The sequence below is a fragment of the Crocodylus siamensis genome, chromosome 1 (genome assembly GCF_052110815.1).
Source record: "Crocodylus siamensis isolate JL-2025a chromosome 1, ASM5211081v1, whole genome shotgun sequence".
NCBI classification, from domain to species: Eukaryota; Metazoa; Chordata; order Crocodylia; family Crocodylidae; genus Crocodylus; species Crocodylus siamensis.
The window spans coordinates 137,365,885-137,383,720 of record NC_143395.1 but is presented as its reverse complement, the minus strand read 5'-3'; the positions used below and the strand labels follow the sequence as shown (position 1 = coordinate 137,383,720).

The 17,836-nt window shown below is 46.6% G+C and overlaps 1 protein-coding gene across 1 annotated transcript in view; it reads right to left on the bottom strand.

The window, feature by feature from the left end:
* The window catches only part of CCSAP (centriole, cilia and spindle associated protein), a 29,453-nt gene that overhangs the window by 6,680 nt on the left and 4,937 nt on the right, over positions 1 to 17,836 (bottom strand). Inside the window, exon 2 of the mRNA XM_090043930.1 lies at positions 10,899 to 11,167. Coding sequence (XP_089900056.1) covers positions 10,899 to 11,167 — 269 coding nt within the window. The remainder of the gene's footprint in view (positions 1 to 10,898; positions 11,168 to 17,836) is intronic.

The following is a 17,836-nucleotide window of genomic DNA, read 5'->3' as shown; positions in this document are numbered from 1 at the left end:
ATTCCCCATTATAGTCTACAGCTGAATTACAGAAACTCTCTGAATCAGCAGCGACTCTTTCAAAGCCGAATCAATTCAGGACAGCGATCTGAATTGAATTACTGTCCTCCGAATCGACTGAATCCAAATCAGATACTTCCCTATTTGGACAGGCCTACAATGTACCAGTGATAAACGCTTGACTCAGTGGTATGAAGGCAGACATTGCAATAGTGAATTTGCATGCAACTGTTCTGTCTATCCAGAAAAAAGTTAATAACTGGTTGACTTGAGTACTAAACAGCTCCACTTGAGACCCTGGAACTGAACTGACATTGTTCATATAGTAGAAACTGGATACTTCACAGGGTTAGGTTCCCCCTTCCCCAACCCTCATATGCAGGAGTACGTAGAGCTGCAGCACACTGCTATGTAGGCCTGCCGAGATGCTTAGACTGGTTGCTATGACTCATTTTAGAAAGCACACTTCTCCAATCAGCTGCACAGGACTGCCAAGCCCATTCCAACCAAGTGGAAGAGCAAAGTACAAAGCACAGCAAAACAGCTGGGCAGCTCATGTACAATTTGATTTGAACTGCTCATAGACAATCTGGATTCTACTGGGTCTCCTATAATTATGTCAATTATGATCCGATTCCATCACATATATAGCCCACATACAAGATTATTTATGTAACGTTGTGTTCTTCCATTATAGGACCCTTCAGAACAAAAACAAAAACAAAAGGACTAGAACTATAAAATTGCAAGAGTTCACTTCCTTAAAAATTTATATATTCTAATATTATAAAAGCCCAAGTCTGTCTGTAACGCTTTATTCATGCTCCACTTGACTGTCCGTTTGTCAGCCAGAGTGCGAACAAGTGGTCGAATAGGAGCTGGCAGCATGCTGGAACACCGCCATGATGGTGGGACATAGGGGACGGGAGTGGAAAGGAAGCCTCGCCCAGCCCCCGCCTTTATTCCTTGCAGGTGACGATGGCAGCGGTGCAGGAGGGAGCGGGGTTGCAGGGGTCGGGAGCCAAGGCCACCAGCTCTGGCCTCAGCCTGCTCCTCCCCTCCCCTGTTGTTACCACCTGCAGGGCCTGATTCGGGACAATGTGCTGGCAGTGGGAGGAACAGCCGGCATGCTATGGCAGTAGGGGGAGGTGTGGTGTGGGCCCAAGCCTGATGCTGGGGAGATCTGGGGCCGAGGGTGGAAAGAAGCCAGGCCATGGCGCCTGGGGAAGCAGCAGGCCTAGGCCGACTCGGCAGTGGGGGGAAGCAGGCTCAGAACCAACATGGAGAAGATGGGGGGGGGGAAGGGGAGGAGTGGGACCAAGCCCAAGCCAGGGAAGAACCAGGCCCGCTGCAGTGGGTGAGGTGGAAGCAGTGGGAGGGGAAGAGCAGGTCTCTTCCACCCCTCCATCCCCAGGACCAGTCCCGGTCCCACTCCACCCCCTGCCTCGGCTCCAAGCCCACTCCTCCTGTTCCCCCCGCTGCCCCTGGTCCATCCAGGCCTGATGCTCCCCCTGCCATGGCAGCACCAGCTTCTCCCCATCCTCAGGCCCAGGCCCACTCGTCCACGCAGTGGGGAGGGGGAAAAATGGGCCCAGACCCCAAGCAGCAGGAGGGAAGGGGGGAAGCAAGCCTGAGAGAGAGGCTCCATCCCCACCCGTTCCCCCCAGTCATTCTTGATGGGCAATTGGCTAGTATAATAATGAGTTTATATAGCTGTATATGAATTGTACAATTATAAAATACTTCAAATCTAGGCAAGTTTTGCTGCTTTCTGGACACTGAGTTGTTTACTGTTTACAACCAAGTAAACTCAGTCTTAATTATGACAAATAGTGCCTCAGTTAGACCGGTATACACATATGTCAAAATCAGACTAAAGGCTCCACATTCTACAGGACAGACTGGCAAAAGTTATATATGCCACAGAAATCACTTTTTATATTAAGCTATGATCACTAGGACTTGTTTGTTAGTGATCAAACTATTATTGGGTTGCCATCAGAATGGTCCCACAGAAATATGGGCAAGCACATATTTCTAGTAGCACAGCATTACTATCAAACTTCCCTTCTCAAACGCATTACATCTATCTAGAATACGTATTCCAGAGCAAAATATTATACCCCAGGAGATGCACATAGCCAAGAGTTGCACCGAACTGACAGTGACACGACAGCTCATTTCCCCACTCCAAACCCCCATCCTGAACTCCAACTAGCTTCGAGCATCAAGGACAATAAAAAGTCCTTTTTCAGATATGTGGGGAGCCAGAGGAAAAGCAAGGGCAATGTTGGACCCCTGATAAACCGGATGGGACAACTGATGCCCAGGAAAAAGCCAACCTATTAAATGGGTACTTTGCGTCGGTCTTTCATCAGTCCCATGGGACACCCATGCCCACTATGGGACAGGGAGGTCCAGGTGAGGGAGATCCCCTGCCCTCCATCAATGCTGACCTCGTGAATGAACACCTAGACGGTCTGGATACCTTCAAGTCAGCCGGCCCTGACAGCCTATACCCCAGGATACTCAAGAAGCTGGCGAGCGTCATAGCCCAGCCTCTGGCAGGAATCTTTGAGAACTCCTGGCGCTCTGGTATAGTGCCCGAAGACTGGAAAGAGGCCAACGCGGTGCCGATCTTCAAGAAAGGGAGGAAAGTGGATCCGGCTAACTGACTTCTATCCCAGGGAAGGTCTTAGAAAAGTTTATTAAAGAGGCCATCCTTAATGGACTGGCCAATGCCAGCATCCTGAGAGATAGCCAGCATGCGTTTGTTGCAGGTAGGTCTTGCTTGACCAATCTCATTTTCTTTTGTGACCAGGTGACCTCTCACCTGGACAAGGGACCAGAGATTGATGTCATATCTTGACTTCAAAAAAGCCTTCAATCTGGTATCCCATGATAACCTTTTGGTGAAACTGGCCAATTGTGGCCTTGGGTCCACCACGATCCACTGGCTGGGAAACTGGCTCCGTGGTCGGACCCAGAGGGTTGTGATTGATGGAAGTCAATCATCATGGTGGCCTGTGACCAGTGGGGTCCCCCAAGGCTCTGTCCTTGGACCCATATTGTTCAACATCTTCATTAATGAGGTGGACACTGGAGTCAGAAGCGGACTGGCCAAGTTTGCCCATGACACCAAACTCAGGGGTAAAGCATCCACACCTGAAGACAGGACGGCGATCCAGGCAGATATTGACAGGCTCATGAAATGGGCGGGCGAGAATCTGATGGTGTTTACCACCAAAAAAAAAAAAAAAAAAATGCAAGGTTCTCCACCTTGGGAGGAAAAACCTGCAGCATCCTTATAGGCTCAGCAGTGCCATGCTGGCTAGCACCATGGAAGAAAGACTTGGGGGTCATCATTGACCACAAGATGAACATGAGCCTCCAATGTGATGCTGCGGCTACTAAAGTGACCAAAACACTGGCGTGCATCCATAGATGCTTCTCAAGCAAATCCTGGGATGTCATTTTCCCCTTGTTCTCGGCCCTGGTGAGGCCACAGCTGGAGAACCACCTCCAGTTTTGGGCTCTACTATTCAAAAAGGATGTGGAGAAGCTTGAGAGAGTCCAGAGAAGAGCCACGCGCATTATCAGAGGTCAGGAAAACAGACCTTACGACAACAGGCTGAGCCATGGGGCTCTTTAGCCTGGAAAAGCGCAGGCTCAGGGGTGATCTGATGGCCACCTATAAGTTTATCAGGGGTGACCACCAGGAGCTGGGGGAACGTTTGTTCACCAGAGCGCCCCAAGGGATGATGAGGTTGAACGGTCATAAACTCCTGCAAGACCGTTTCAGACTGCACATAAGGAAGAATTTCTTTACTGTCCGAGCCCCCAAGGTCTGGAACAGTCTGCCAGCGGAGGTGGTTCAAGCACCTACACTGAACACCTTCAAGAGTAAATTGGATGCTTATCTTGCTGGAATCTTATGACCTTTTTTATAAAGAAGTCCTTTTTTAAATACATGGGAGGCAAAAAGAAAGTACAGGGTAACATGGGGCCCCTGCAAGACACTCTAGGAAATCTGGTCGTCACACCAGACGACAAAGCTAACCTATTTAACAATTTCTTTGCCTCCATTTTCCTGAGCAGGGACTGGATCAGCCCCCCCCACCAGGACCCCCTCAGGCCCCAGGTGAGGCGCACCCAGGCCTAGGGTCAGTGAGGACCTAGTCAGGGAACTGGAGGGACTGGACATATTTAAAATCAGCTGGTCCGGACAATCTCCACCCCAGAGTGCAGAGCGAATTAGCAGAGGTCATTGTGGGACCCCTGGCACGGCTTTTTGAGAGAATTATCCTGGCGGTTGTCCACGAGGGGCCAGCAGGAGAGATTATGCTTATGGGCAACCAACACGGGTTTATTAGAGGCAGGTCCTGTCAGACCAACCTGGTGGCCTTCTACGACCAGGTCACCAAATCCTTAATACACAGGTGTCGTAGCGGACGTAGTATTTCTGGACTTTCGGAAGGCCTTCGACACTGTCTCTCACCCCATTCTCATGAAAAACTGGGGGACTGTGGTGTTGACACCTACACAGTCAAATGGGTCGCTAACTGGCTGGAGTATTCTTGTTCATCCTAGATCAGCTTGTCAACCAATTGTCCTGTTTCTCTGTTGAGTGTCACAATAAAGCTTTGGTCAGTGACTAAAAACTCATTCACCACAGCTGAAAGTGGCAATACTGGAGCAGATGACTTCATTCAAAAGATTGCTGGGATAAGAAAGTGAGGCGTTTAAAAAAAACAAGCAAACAAACAAAAAACTACCAACACTCTTTCCTAACACATTTACCAGTGCAGACAACAACATTACATTTTGGAGTGAAAGAGGTCTTGCCTTCACAACAAGACTTTCAGTGGCTTCCTCCACCAGAGAGTCAAAAAGCCACAACTCTTACACTACACACATCAAGATCTCTATTGCTCCTCTATTCATCAGGGGTTTGTGGTGATGACAACAGTTAAAACCTTATAAAGACAGAGATAGAGAAAAAATAAATAAATACACAACCATTGCAAGGGGTACTCTACTGAATATAGACAGTCAGACCCAGGAGGACATAGTTACTTTGGGCATTTATACAAGTACTCTGGGAGGGGGAAGTTTTAATTAGAGCAGCTCCAAGAACCACTCTAATTGAAGTGCCCAAAGCTGAAAAAGGTGACTGCAGGGGCGCTTTAACTAAAGCTCAAATGAACTTTAGTTGAAGTGGCCCCACTGCCATGTTTCCAGCATGGGGATGCTGATAAATGAAATGCTGTAATTACAGTGTGTTGAAGCAGCCTCGCTGCTTGTGTATAGGCACCCTTAACATCCAGTGCCACAGGACATCAGGCATTGATATACTCCAGCTACATTCAGAGCGAGAGCGCGAGAGCTGCTAAGGGCTTAGACTGTGCCTACCAAAAACCCTTATTAAGCTCAAGAGAAGTTGGGAGCAATAAATCAAGGGCCAGGCCCAAAGAATGAGGTCAGTGTAAATTATTATGCAAATAAATACTACAATAGGTACAAGTTTTGCCAATTTGCACAGTGATGCTCAACCTTCACTGGCCCATGCGTTAGGCCACATCAGAATGTTTCTTCCCCCAACTACCCCAGTTTTAAATGTTATAAAATGTGAATGGCTACAAACAGCATGGCTTGGGATCTACTGATTTAAGTGGAATGAGCTACTATTATTAAGAGACAACTTTTTTAGTTTATTACAACAAAAAATAAAAAAATTTTAAAAAGTTAAAATAAAATTTTAAAAAATTCATTTTTCACATCACTCCAGTCCAAGGGGATTTATTCCAATGGACTCAACCCCCAGTAGTTCAGCCACCGAGGTCATTGCTACAGTTCATCTACCTGTCTGCCTGCTCTGAGACATTTGTTGTTAATGGCCTGCTGCCTTTTTCTGCTTCACTTTTGCTTTCGTGGAGATCAAAAGGAGGAACACATTTATCTCAGCCAGTGTTTCCTGAAGCACTGAAACTGCCAGAAACAAGAACTAGGCATTAAAATCAAAGCTTGAAAGTATTGTTTGTTTTCAAATATGGCATTTTAAAATTAAATTAGCAATCTAAATCACATGCCTAAATCCAGTAAATCTGTCACTATTCATGTATGACTAGTCTTAAATCCACCCAATAGGAAGCTAGGAAAATAATCTATACATTTGAAAATTATGACAGTACCAAATTACAGTTCATTTTGATTTTAAGGGAATAGGAAATTTAATTCATAAACAGCTTCTCCCCTCCCCTGCAGCAATGTAACGTGTCCATGTGGACAAATCTAGAGGTTAACTCCGATGATCTAGGTTACAGATCACACCCTTCTTCATTCCAATTTTAATCTAATCCAGCAGCTGGCAACCTTTACAAGCCATGGGGCAGAACAGCCCAGCTCCAGTCTGATGTGGGCCACGTGGCTTCAGCAGCATAACAGCAGTGGGATGCTTTCCTTCCACCTATGCCAGGGCCAGGCAGCTGTGCACACATTGCTACCACTTGTCCCAGCCCCCCTGCTCCCTGGATGGGGCACAGAAGCAGCTTCCAGCCAGCAGGGAGCTGTGCCAGAGCTTGGCAGCTGGAAGCTGCATCTACACTGCAGCCTTTAGGAGGGTAGGTCTGCACGTGGGGTGGGAGTGCAGGGGCAAGCTGTGGTTGTATGTGCACAGCTGGAATACCTGGTATACCTCATTGCTGCGCACCTCTGGCACAGGCAAAGCCCTCCAGCTTTGTGAGCCAGATCCAGTGGCTCTGCAGGCTGGATTCAGCCTGCAGACCTGATGTTACCAACCCTTGGTTTCATTAAAAGCATTTTGTAAAACTGTATTTGTGTGATAATTAAATAGTACAACCACTACAGCTAATATCAGAGTATTCTAGTCATAGTTCCCACTGAAGTGGTGCTGGCAAATTGTATATTTAATATCCTACAGAAAATCAAAGGCAAAGACCAGGTAGGTTGCATTTCTTGTCCAAGATTTCCTGGGATAAGGGAAGAGTCACTCAGACCACTACACAGACTTAGTTGTTCAAGCAGGAACTTTTATTCAAAAGCCACACACTTGTATACACCAGAATAACAGGTGTTTAGAAGGCTTCCAGTCCTTAGAAAAGGAGCATCTCTAGGATCCAGTCAAGATTTTAAAAAGAGTGACTGGCAATTTTGGGGAGCCACATTTTAGTGTCAAGCCAGGCATAGCGAAAAAGCCTACTTTTCAGAGGACATTTGCTTACCAACACCCAGTGATCAAGACTCTGGGATGTCATAGAAAGTGAGGGTTGGAAGGCACCTCAGGAGGTCATCTAGTCCAACCCCTGCTCCAAGCAGGACCAACCCCAGCCAGATCATCCCAGCCAAAGCTTTGTCTGGGGTTTTGAAGACCCCCAAGGATGGAGTTTCTACCACCTCTCTGGGTAACCTGTTCCAGTGTTGCAATTCCCTCCTCCTGAGAAAATTCTTCCTAATATCCAACCTAAATGTCCCTTGCTGCAACTTGAGACCGTTGCTTCTTGTTCTGTCAGCTGCCACCACTGAGAACAGTCCAGCTCCATCCTCTTTCAAATGCTGCTTCAGGCAGTTGAAGGCTGCTATTTAAGAGGAGAAGACTGAGAGGGGACTTGACTAAATAAGCCTAGTTCCCCAAGTCTTCCCTCATAAATCATGTCCCCAAGCCCCCGCACAATTTTTGTCACCCTCCATTGGGACTCTCTCCAATTTGTCCATATCCTTTCTGCAGTACTGTGTTTGCCTTTTGCCCCCCCACAAATGTTATTCCTCTCTATTCAGCACTGGTGAGGTCACAACTTCCCTGGACCTACTGGCAACACACCTACCAATGCAGCCCACTATGCTGTTAGCCTTCTTGGCAGCAAGGGCACACTGCCAGCTCATATTCAGCTTATTGTGCACTGTAACCCCCAGGTCTTTTTCTGCAGAGCTGCTGCCCAGCAGTCAGCCCCCAGCCTGTGCTGCTGCATGGGATTGTTCCGTCCTAAGTGCAGGGCTTTGCACTTGTCCTTGTTGAACCTCATGAGATTCCTTTTGGCCCAATCCTCTAATATTTCCAGGTAACTCTGAATCCTAGCCCTACCCTTCAGTATATCTACTACTCCCCACAGCGTGGTGTTATCTGTAAGCTTGCTGAGGATGCACACTATGCCATCTTCCAGGTCATTGAAGATATTGAACAAAACCAGGCCCAAGACTAACCCTTTGGGCACTCCACTTGATTCTGGCTACCAACTAGACATTGAGCCATTGATTATTACTCTCTGAGCCTGATGCTCCCGTCAGTTTTCTATCCACCTTGCACTGCATTCATCCAACCCATATTCCCGTAACTTGCCTGTAAGAATATTGTGGAAGACTGTATCAAAAGCCTTGCTAAAAAAATCAAGATACACCACATCCACTGATGTCCCCACATCCAAAACCAGTCACCTCGTCATAGAAGTCAAATCGGGTTGGTCAGGCAAGACTTGCCCTGGGTGAATCCATGCTGCCTGTTCCTAATCACCTTCTTCTCCTCCAAGTGCTTACAAATGGATTCCTTGAGGAGGCTGAGGTAAAGCTGTAATTTCCTGAATCTTCCTTTTCCCCCTTTCTTAAATATGAGCACTGCGTTTGCCCTTTTACAATCATCCAGGACCTCTCCCAATTACCATGAGTTTTCAAAAAGATGATGGCCAGTGGCTCTGCAATCACATCAACCAACTCTCTCAGCACCCTTGGGTGTATCATATCCAGCCCCATGGACTTGTATATGTCCAGCTTTTCTAAGTAGCCCCGAACTTGTTCTTTTGCCACTGTTGGCTGCTCACCTCCTCCCCAAGCTGTGCTGCCCGGTGCAGTAGTTTGGGAGCTGACCTTGCCTGTGAAGACTGAGGCAAAAGAAGAATCGAGTGCTTCAGCCTTTGACACATTCTCTGTCACAAGCTTCCCTCCCCCATTCAGTAAGAGACCCACACTTTCCCTGATCCTCCTTTTGCTACTGACATACCGTATTTTTCGGACCGTAAGATGCACTTTTTTCCCCCCAAAAGTGGGGGAAAAACGAGGGTGCGTCTTATGGTCCAAAGGTGTGGTACCCCAGAACATTTGTTTGCGGTCCCATGCGCCCGCTTACTGTCCGCTGCCGTTCCCATGCTGTGGATTGCTGTGTGTGCATGCTGCCTCCTGGAGTCTCAATGTCAGTCAGTCAGGTCACATGATCGGCACAGCGCACGCCTCCCCTGCGTGTGTGTGTGTGACACTGACAGACTGACAGGATTAGAACGTTGACACAGGAGGCAGCTAGGTACGGTACCAGGTAACGTCCCGGCTGGGACTATGTGATGCAGCACAGTGCCCTGACAGGCAGGCAAGGAGCCCGTCATGGCAGGAGAGACACACATAGTCTCTCCTGCCATGCAAAGCCTTGCCTGTCAGGTTGGTTGGTGCCCTTTAATAGTAATACCAAGCGGTATGAGTCAAACTGGGTGCGTCTTATGGTCAGGTGCGTCTTATGGTCCGAAAAATACGGTACTCGTAGAAACCCTTCTTGTTACCCTTCACATCCCTTACTGGCTGCAACTCCAATTGCACTTTGACCTTCCTGACTTCAACCCTGCATGCCCCAGCAATGCTCTTCCTTAGTTATTTGTCCAAGTTTCTCCTTCTTATAAACTTCCTTTTTGTGATTTGGTTTACTAAAGAGTTCCCTGATAAGCCAAGCTGGTCTTCTGCCATACTTGCTAGTCTTCCTGCACTAGGCATCAAAAACCCATATTCCTGGTATCATGGGCTTTATATGCAGAAGGTAGAGGGGAAGTATTGCATAAAGGAATCATCTGAAAGAAAGTGGCATCTGTCTGGAACTTGTTCTGTGTGGAAGTGCTTGGCTTCCAATCCTAAGCTCAGGCGTCATGCCTTTTGTTGCCCCTAGGGTCCCTTTTACCAGAGATCCCCAAGGACTGACACAGACCCTCATCCAATTTGGTATCAAGTGAACTTTTAATAGTAACCCCTAGATTTATTATTACAAGTATTCTTCCTTGTAATACAACCTGGCAAGCAGTTCCTTAGGTTATTGCTATAACATCTTCGGTGGTACTAGTCTCAGATCCTCTGCTAGGCATGCAGGATGCAAGTTTCTGGATTCCTCGTTGTTCAAACAAGAAGTCCAAGGTTGATCCTGTCTTCCCAGGGTGGCAACACAGAACACACGTGTTCCTTTGTTTCTGTCACTTTTGTAACTTCTCTCATCCCAAATTGTCCAACCCCTCGTACAGTGCCAGCCACATTCCTTATAGGGAAACTGCTGTCCCTTGCTTGCCCAGTGCCCAGTCACAGCATTCACATCTCCCAGTGCAATGGGAGGTGCGCCGTTCAATTTTGTTGCTTAGTTCTGGGAAGGCCTGGACTATACCTAAAAGCCTTATCATAACTCAGTTTGCCCACTACACTATTGACCTCAGAGAAGTCAAAATGTTTCTAACTTAATGCCTCCCCCAACCAGTCCCCCAAGTCCTTTCTCATTAATAAACCAGGACAGCACTATGCTAGGGAAGCTTTCAAGACAGTAGGGCACCAAAAAGAGCCCCGGATGCAAGTTACAGTTTTCAACACTGTTCCCAATAATAAGGAATTCCTAATACAGGACTGTTCAACTTAAGTACAGCTCGGAGATACACACAACACCACTGCACAGCCCCCTGCCACATGGATGGTCCACAGCCCCCCCTTCCTCAAGACCCTTCTCCATTACATGACAGCAGGAGAGACTGTTGCAGGGGCCCACAGGCCACCAGCTGGGCAGCCCCATCCTAACTGATTACATGCATGTAGGTCTCACTGCTTTCCCCTGCCTATGCAGGAACAAAAACCATAAGGGCATTTGAGAGTTTACTTACTTCATGTACAGAGGCAGATGCACAGACATTGTGAGTTTTCTGGCTTCCTGTATCCGTCTGCTTTTCTCCCCAGCCATATAAAGCAAATGGGTGTTTATTCTCCTTTGGCGCTTCTGTCCTTTGAGGACTTTTAATTGATTTTCGATCATTACGACTGGACAAGGCACTTCGACTTGGACGCTGGCCTGCACGGCTGGTCGATTTATCAGTTTCTTTTATAGCAGTCTGTTCTGCAGCTTTCTCTTGATTTTCTCCCTCTGCTTCTTTTTCTAAAGGAGAAAGTTAAAAATAAGTTTGGTTTTAAACTCTTAAAAGCCAAAATGGCATGGCCCTACATGCAGACACTAGCTATCTAGGGAGAGACAAAGAGAGAGATTTAAGAGCTCTTCTTAAAGCAATGCATTAAACAGAATTAAAACAGCTGCCAGCTTCAAGGCAGCAGATACAAGCCTGTATGTCCCCAAGAGATGCTTTTATGTAGCCTGGGGTAATCTACAGCGGGATCCGTGACAACTCGGATCACGCCAGGATGAGGTAGACATGCAGCTGACCTAGGCAGCAGGTGCTATCATAGGGCTGGACCTCTAGACAGCAAGGGAGCAGAGAGATAGCCTATTTGCATTTAACAAACAGCTTAGATGCAAACCAGGGCATCAATGGAGTTGATACTTGCTTCTCATAAGTAGTACTTCAGATTGAAGTTACCCCAGTTCAAGGATTTGCAGCTTAAAAATGTACGCTATACTATTTACAGTCTTTTATCTCTATACTCTCATTTATACAAAAATGTACTCCCTTTATCAGCAATCTTCCCGTACTCTTAATAGGATTGCCTACATCAAGAATCCAATGAATGTGCACTCGTGATAAAAAAAAAATAAAATGAGACCAGAGCTACCCAACAGCACTTATCTGACCTCATTGTACTTAGCATCTCTCCCCTCCTTCCACTCCATCAGCCTGCATTTATCCTCTTGCAATCCCCCATGCAGCAAACAAAAGTGGGCTCCCATATGGCATTTAGTCTTTGCCCGCCTGTCACTGCAGCTAGGGACAGATTTGATTAAAAGCACATGAAATATGCCCCCTTAACCTGTAGGGATACTAGGCAGCAGGCAGTTTGGACTCCCTTATCCAAAAGCTCCTGATGCTTTCTAAGGAAGGCGGGGGTAGCTTAAATGCAGATTTGGTCAGCATGTTGCCACACCGCAAGTTGTGGGAGGTGGTGCCAAGTACTACACTTAGCCCAGTGGGTCCAGCACCACAATGCCCTCTGAACATTTTTCTTTGAGTTTTAAAGTAAAAGTCAGCAGGATTGCATGCATTTTCTGGACATGGAAAGTAAAGACCAATTTGCCAACAACTGTACAGCACTGTAAAGCCACGATAGTGTTCAGTAAAGGAAAACAAAAAACAAAAAAAACACCACACCATCTGGGCTTCTAAAAGTAAAGCTTTACATTACTAGTTGGTCTACTGGCTTGGCAGTCAAGTTAGGACCATTGTTTGCTTTTAGGTTCCCAGGTCCATTCCAAACCCAGACTACAACCTCCCTAGCTATTATACCAACCTGTGCTTGGTTTAAGCCACCCTTTGGGACCCAGCCCCTGCTGTGAGCTGCAAGCCATGGGAGGCATGGGTGACATGGAGCAGTTCTGTGCTCCCCATGGGAGACTGGACCTGTGCAGGCTAGAGACTGCCAACCCCACCCCCTCCACCCTCCCACACCTGTTTCTTTGCTCCACTTCCACTTGGCCTAACTGAAAAACCTCCCAACTCACAGTTGCTCCTGGGGACAGACAGATCTCTGCACTGGGCAGTCATGAGCCCCAGCACCCAACTTGCCCTGCATTACTAGGATTTCACCCAGCTGATTCAGCATAATTAGGAAACCGTGCTCTTAACAGGCCTGTTAAGGACTTGTCTATGCAACAAAAACACCCACTTATGTCCCAAGTGTCCCATTTAGAAACTTTGAGGAAAAAGAGAAATGCCACAATTTTATGAGCACAGACTTTAGTGCAACCTTTTCTGCCCTAACTTGAAAACCCTTGAGAGAATTCATTTCTCCTCATCATTTACAGCAAAATTCAAAATGATTGGCATGGTAAAAGTTAGCTGCAGAAGGACACTGTGGGCATAAGAAAAGATGTCTCAGTTTTGAAATCATTCCATAATATCCGACTAGTTGTACTGTAAAAGAGAACCACCAAATAAAAAACAGTTACCACAGCAAGACCCAAAGCTGCTACATATAACCCAGCTGGCCTAGCATCAGGGCAGCAAGACTTTTCTGCTGGCACCACCCCCCTGGCATATCAGGGTTGCTCAGCACTAGAGCATCAGGGGAAAAAAACCCACCAGCTACTGCATCCTGGTAAGCAAAGGAGCTCTGATTTTCCATATTAAAGAAAATTAAAGCCAAAAAAAAGAAGACACAGATGCAAAGACCTCTTGCCCCTTAACTTCTCATTTTAAAGCACTACTGCCACTATGTGAGCAGCAGCACCCCCCTTCCATCACCCCAACCCACTTTTGACATATGAAGAAAGACACTCGAGCACTACCAGGAGTAACTAGGAAGAACGGCCACAAGTTGATCGACAGTAGGCTTAGGCTAGATGTCAGGAGACACTGCTTCACAGTCAGGGCAGCTAGGATCTGGAACCAACTTCCAAGCAAAGTGGTGCTGGCTCCTACCCTGGGGGTCCTCAAAAGGAGGCTAGATGAACACCTTGCTGGGGTCGTTCGACCCCAGTACTCTTTCCTGCTATGGCAGGGGGTCGGACTAGATGATCTACTCAGGTCCCTTCCAACCCTACCAACTATGAAACTGTCAGCTGCTTCCCTAAACTCAAGAAGGTGCATCCCTCCAGTCACATATTTGCTGTACTTTACTAGAGCCCTAAAAGGGAGTCATGCAGCTTCGATATCCTTACTCCAGATACCTTCACAACACAGAAGCCCTACACTCAGTCACGAAAAGTGAAAGCCAACCAAATTCAGAGGTCTTTGGCAATACACAGTTAGTGCCCAATCTGAGCCAAATCAACTGTAAAGAACATTCATCATTTGAAGCTCTTGCAGAGCAAGTTTTCAGTTTCACCAAAGAGCAGGATGACCCTGCTAGAGTCTGGGTACTCAGATGGTATGGGAGAAAGTAGTCATTTCAGAGGAAAGAGTCACAGAATATTTCTTTTGAGGCTCAGGTGGCTGTGGCTATAGACTGTGCATGTTCATAGAAACATCTCAGCATCAAGAACACACTCTATAGCCAAGGCTGATTGAATTGCCCAGTAAACAGGACTCTTGCAATACAAAACAGATCGTGTCCCATTAATCCTCCTTATCCAAAGTCTTCATTCATGTAAAACTGGGGAGGAAAGAGCGGGGTGGGGAATTAGTCTAGATCAAGAATTATTTAGTTGACACAACTTGGAGGAATCAGCAGAAGTGGAGAAAGTGGCAACCTATATTCCTGCCTTTGGAGCTTAAAAAGGTCTCACCTACACAGTGATGATCAGGGATCCAGGTTTTCCATTTGTGTAAAACACAGGTTTTTTTTTTTCTTTTAAAGGAGAAAAATGCATGGAACTGTGGGTTTCCCCTTGTAGGTTGGCAAAGGTCCGGTCTGCAAAGGGCTGATTGGGGCTAGGAGCAGGAGGAAGGCAATCACAGGCAGGGGGCACCCACGTGGCAGCCAGGCAGCATGGGTAAAAGCAGCTCCCACAGCTGCCTGCAGGTAACTCTGGGCTGGGGGTGGAATATGATATTGAGGCAGTGGTGGCAGCTCACTCCAAGCCCCCATGATGAGGGAGGGAGTGGGGCAGGATTGGCAGCTGGGACCTCTGCCCAGCCAGGGTGGTATGCATGGCCGCAAGGTCCAGCCAGGGAGTGGGGCGGAGCCACAGGCGGCCCATTGAGGGTGGTGGGGGTACAACTCCCTGCTACTGCATGCATTCCCAGGAAGGAGGTTGGGCACCATAGGCACTATGTCAGAAGGGAATGGGAGGACCTGGCATCAGGGGATGAAGTGGGGCAGCAAGACTTTTCTGCTGGCACCACCACCACTGGGACCCCTGGCATATCAGGGTTGCTCAGCACTAGAGCATCGGGGGGAAAAAAACCCACCAGCCACTGCATCCTGGTAAGCGAAGGAGCTCTGATTTTCCATATTAAAGAAAATTAAAGAATCAAAATGCCAAAGCACTTAGGTATTTAGAATGCATTTCATTATAAAATGATTGAGACACTGGTAGGCTTCCAAAACAACTTTAAAATTGTAAATATATCAATAAAAACATTGTGTTCAACTGGCTATATATAGGTAGGAAATGCATATATATCCCAAATCCTCCAATTAAAAAAAAAACCCCAAATCCATGTTTTTCTGCAGTTAAAATGAAATACATATAAAGGTATGTAGAAAACAAGGATCCCTGGTGATGAAGCAGCTTTGGTTCATTCACTTGAAAAGCAGCCATTTCACTGTAGCAAAAGTACCCTCCCGACTTTATGATGCCATTTTTCTATTTACCCATTGCATTCATGCAGCTTTGCTTGCTCTCACCGCTCAGCAGTGTGGGCAGGCATCCAATGACCCACTGTTCTACTCTTGAATTTCCATGCTATGTGTTCTGGGATACAACCCAAAAAACTACAGGTATTCTGGGACTTGTGGCTCAGGTGACAAACCCTCCCAATTCCTCTTGGCATCAATTTGAAACTGTGCTGCGCTGAATGACCTGGGACTAAGTGCTGCGATCATGATCATCAGCAATACAAGCAGGATGATGCCCAGCTGTGCTGTGATTTCTGTCAATACGGCAGAAATACCCATTCCTGTAGGAGCAAGAGGATGAAATCAAGCAGTTCCTTCTGCAGAGTGTATACCCAGGACTCCATTTAAGAAAAGTGATGCCACTGAACACCGACTGGGAGCAGCACCATACCTAGGCTCCTGACAGCCTTGGGTGAACTTTTAGTAAATCAGACCCCACTTTGCCAGAGATCATAATAGTAATAAAAATTGGACAGTGGCAAAAAAAAAAAAAAAACCCCCAAACAAACTATTTTTCAGTCTCCCTTTCTGTCCAGGCCCCAGGCAGCTGCCCAGTTTGCTCATGCCTGTGTCCAGCCCCGACTGAGAGAAGGCAGCACTGAGATGACTAGTTCTTGTGGCAGAATTTCAAGGAGGCAAAAGGTCACTTTCCCACCAATGTGCACAGGAATTAGGCAGCAGCCACTGCAGCAGCTCTGCTGTAACACAGGAGATCCCAGGGCACAGAGAAGGTATTTCCAAACACTTGACCAGTCTAGTGTAGCTAGGTCACCTGTCGGGTTTATTTTCATAGAGGTTTGAGATGCTAAATGAGGAATGCGCTGCAGCTTATACAGGGTTTCCTCCCCACACATCAACTTGCTGTGCTGAGCAGTGTTTTTAGCCTCCCCCCATCCCAAGCATGCCCTCCCAGTAGAGAGCCTGCCAACTCCCCTCTTCCATTATGGGTGCCAAAGGAAAGTCAGAAATGTTCATTACACGTACACAGCAGTCTCCATGCCAACAATTTGATTTTTTCCTGCAGCGCTAGAACACCACTCCTAGCTTCTCCCTCTGTGGTTCCCTTGGAGAAAACAAGTTATAGCACAGAAAATGACTAAAATTAACAGGTTTTCTGTATTTTGGGGGTGGCAGGTGGAAGAGTAAGCGTCATAGCTATACAGGCACTTTTAGAGTAATTGCTTGTTTGCTCTTTCAATAGAGCAGAATAGGGACTAGATGAACAACCACATTTTTCTTCGCCATATTATTCCCACATATCAGCATGGGCATACACTGCAAATTAAAGAGTTCTGCTGTAACCACTATGCATCCAGATACTATTTACTGCAGACTCCCTTCCAGTCTCATTCAGTCCTGCCCCCATCCCTCAAGATTAAAGAATCTTTAATTTTATTTAGCTCTAGTTCACAAAAGATTAATTCTAAGGAACTTCAGCTCACAATTTCTCTCTGTAGAACTTCAGTTCAAGGCAAATACCCCCAAAAAATAGGAGAGAGAGACATTCACCTGGTTTTTGTTTCAGAGAAGCTGACTTACAAACTGAGGCAGGGTCATTGTGAAGACAAGACCCTTCAATGTGAATGAACTGCATTTAATTTTCCTTGAATAGTAGAAGAGAGCCAGACAAAAGTTTTCAGGCTAACACCACCTGTACTGTAAGCCAAGCTACAGCATCCCATCTACACAAGAACCCACACCATTTAAAAAGCACTGGTATTAAAAAGGTACAAGTGTGTGGGAACAAAGTTGATTTATTATAAAAGGCAATTGTGGGGGGAGGATTTTTTAGGCAATTAAGAGAGTTCACCGAGTTTTGGTAGATAACAATTTGTAGTAGAAGATAATCAACCACTGTTTTCATTCAGTTTAACAACCGCAGTGTCAGAACCCTCTTGCAATAGCCGAAAGACACCCTGGGTGCCAACACAGAGGTTAGCACTGGAGATGTCCATGTGAGCTCATCAGCTAATGTCCAAGCAAGACTTACTTGGCAAAGATCGGAGAGGAGGAGCAGTGCTGTCCCTAAGGCATTGGACCTTAAGAGCATTTTGTTCCACCTCTGCAGAAACCTCTACTTCTACACCTCCTCTTCCTCAACTTCCTCCTTCTCCCCGTTCCATGAATTGAAGAGTTAGCTTGAAGAGGGTCCTAACATTAACCTGCACAACAGTTTTATGCTGAACAAGTCTTTAAAAATATGTTACACAGTAACTGAAGTTTCAACGTGACTACTATTATGGCCATTATTACTCAGAGAAGGGAAAAGCAGCAGTGCCTGTGAATTTTAGCACAGCAGCAAGATATCCCAGCGCTAGAACAAGATGGCCTAGCCACTAAACAATCTGGTAATTGTGACTTAAGCCAAGAAGCACAA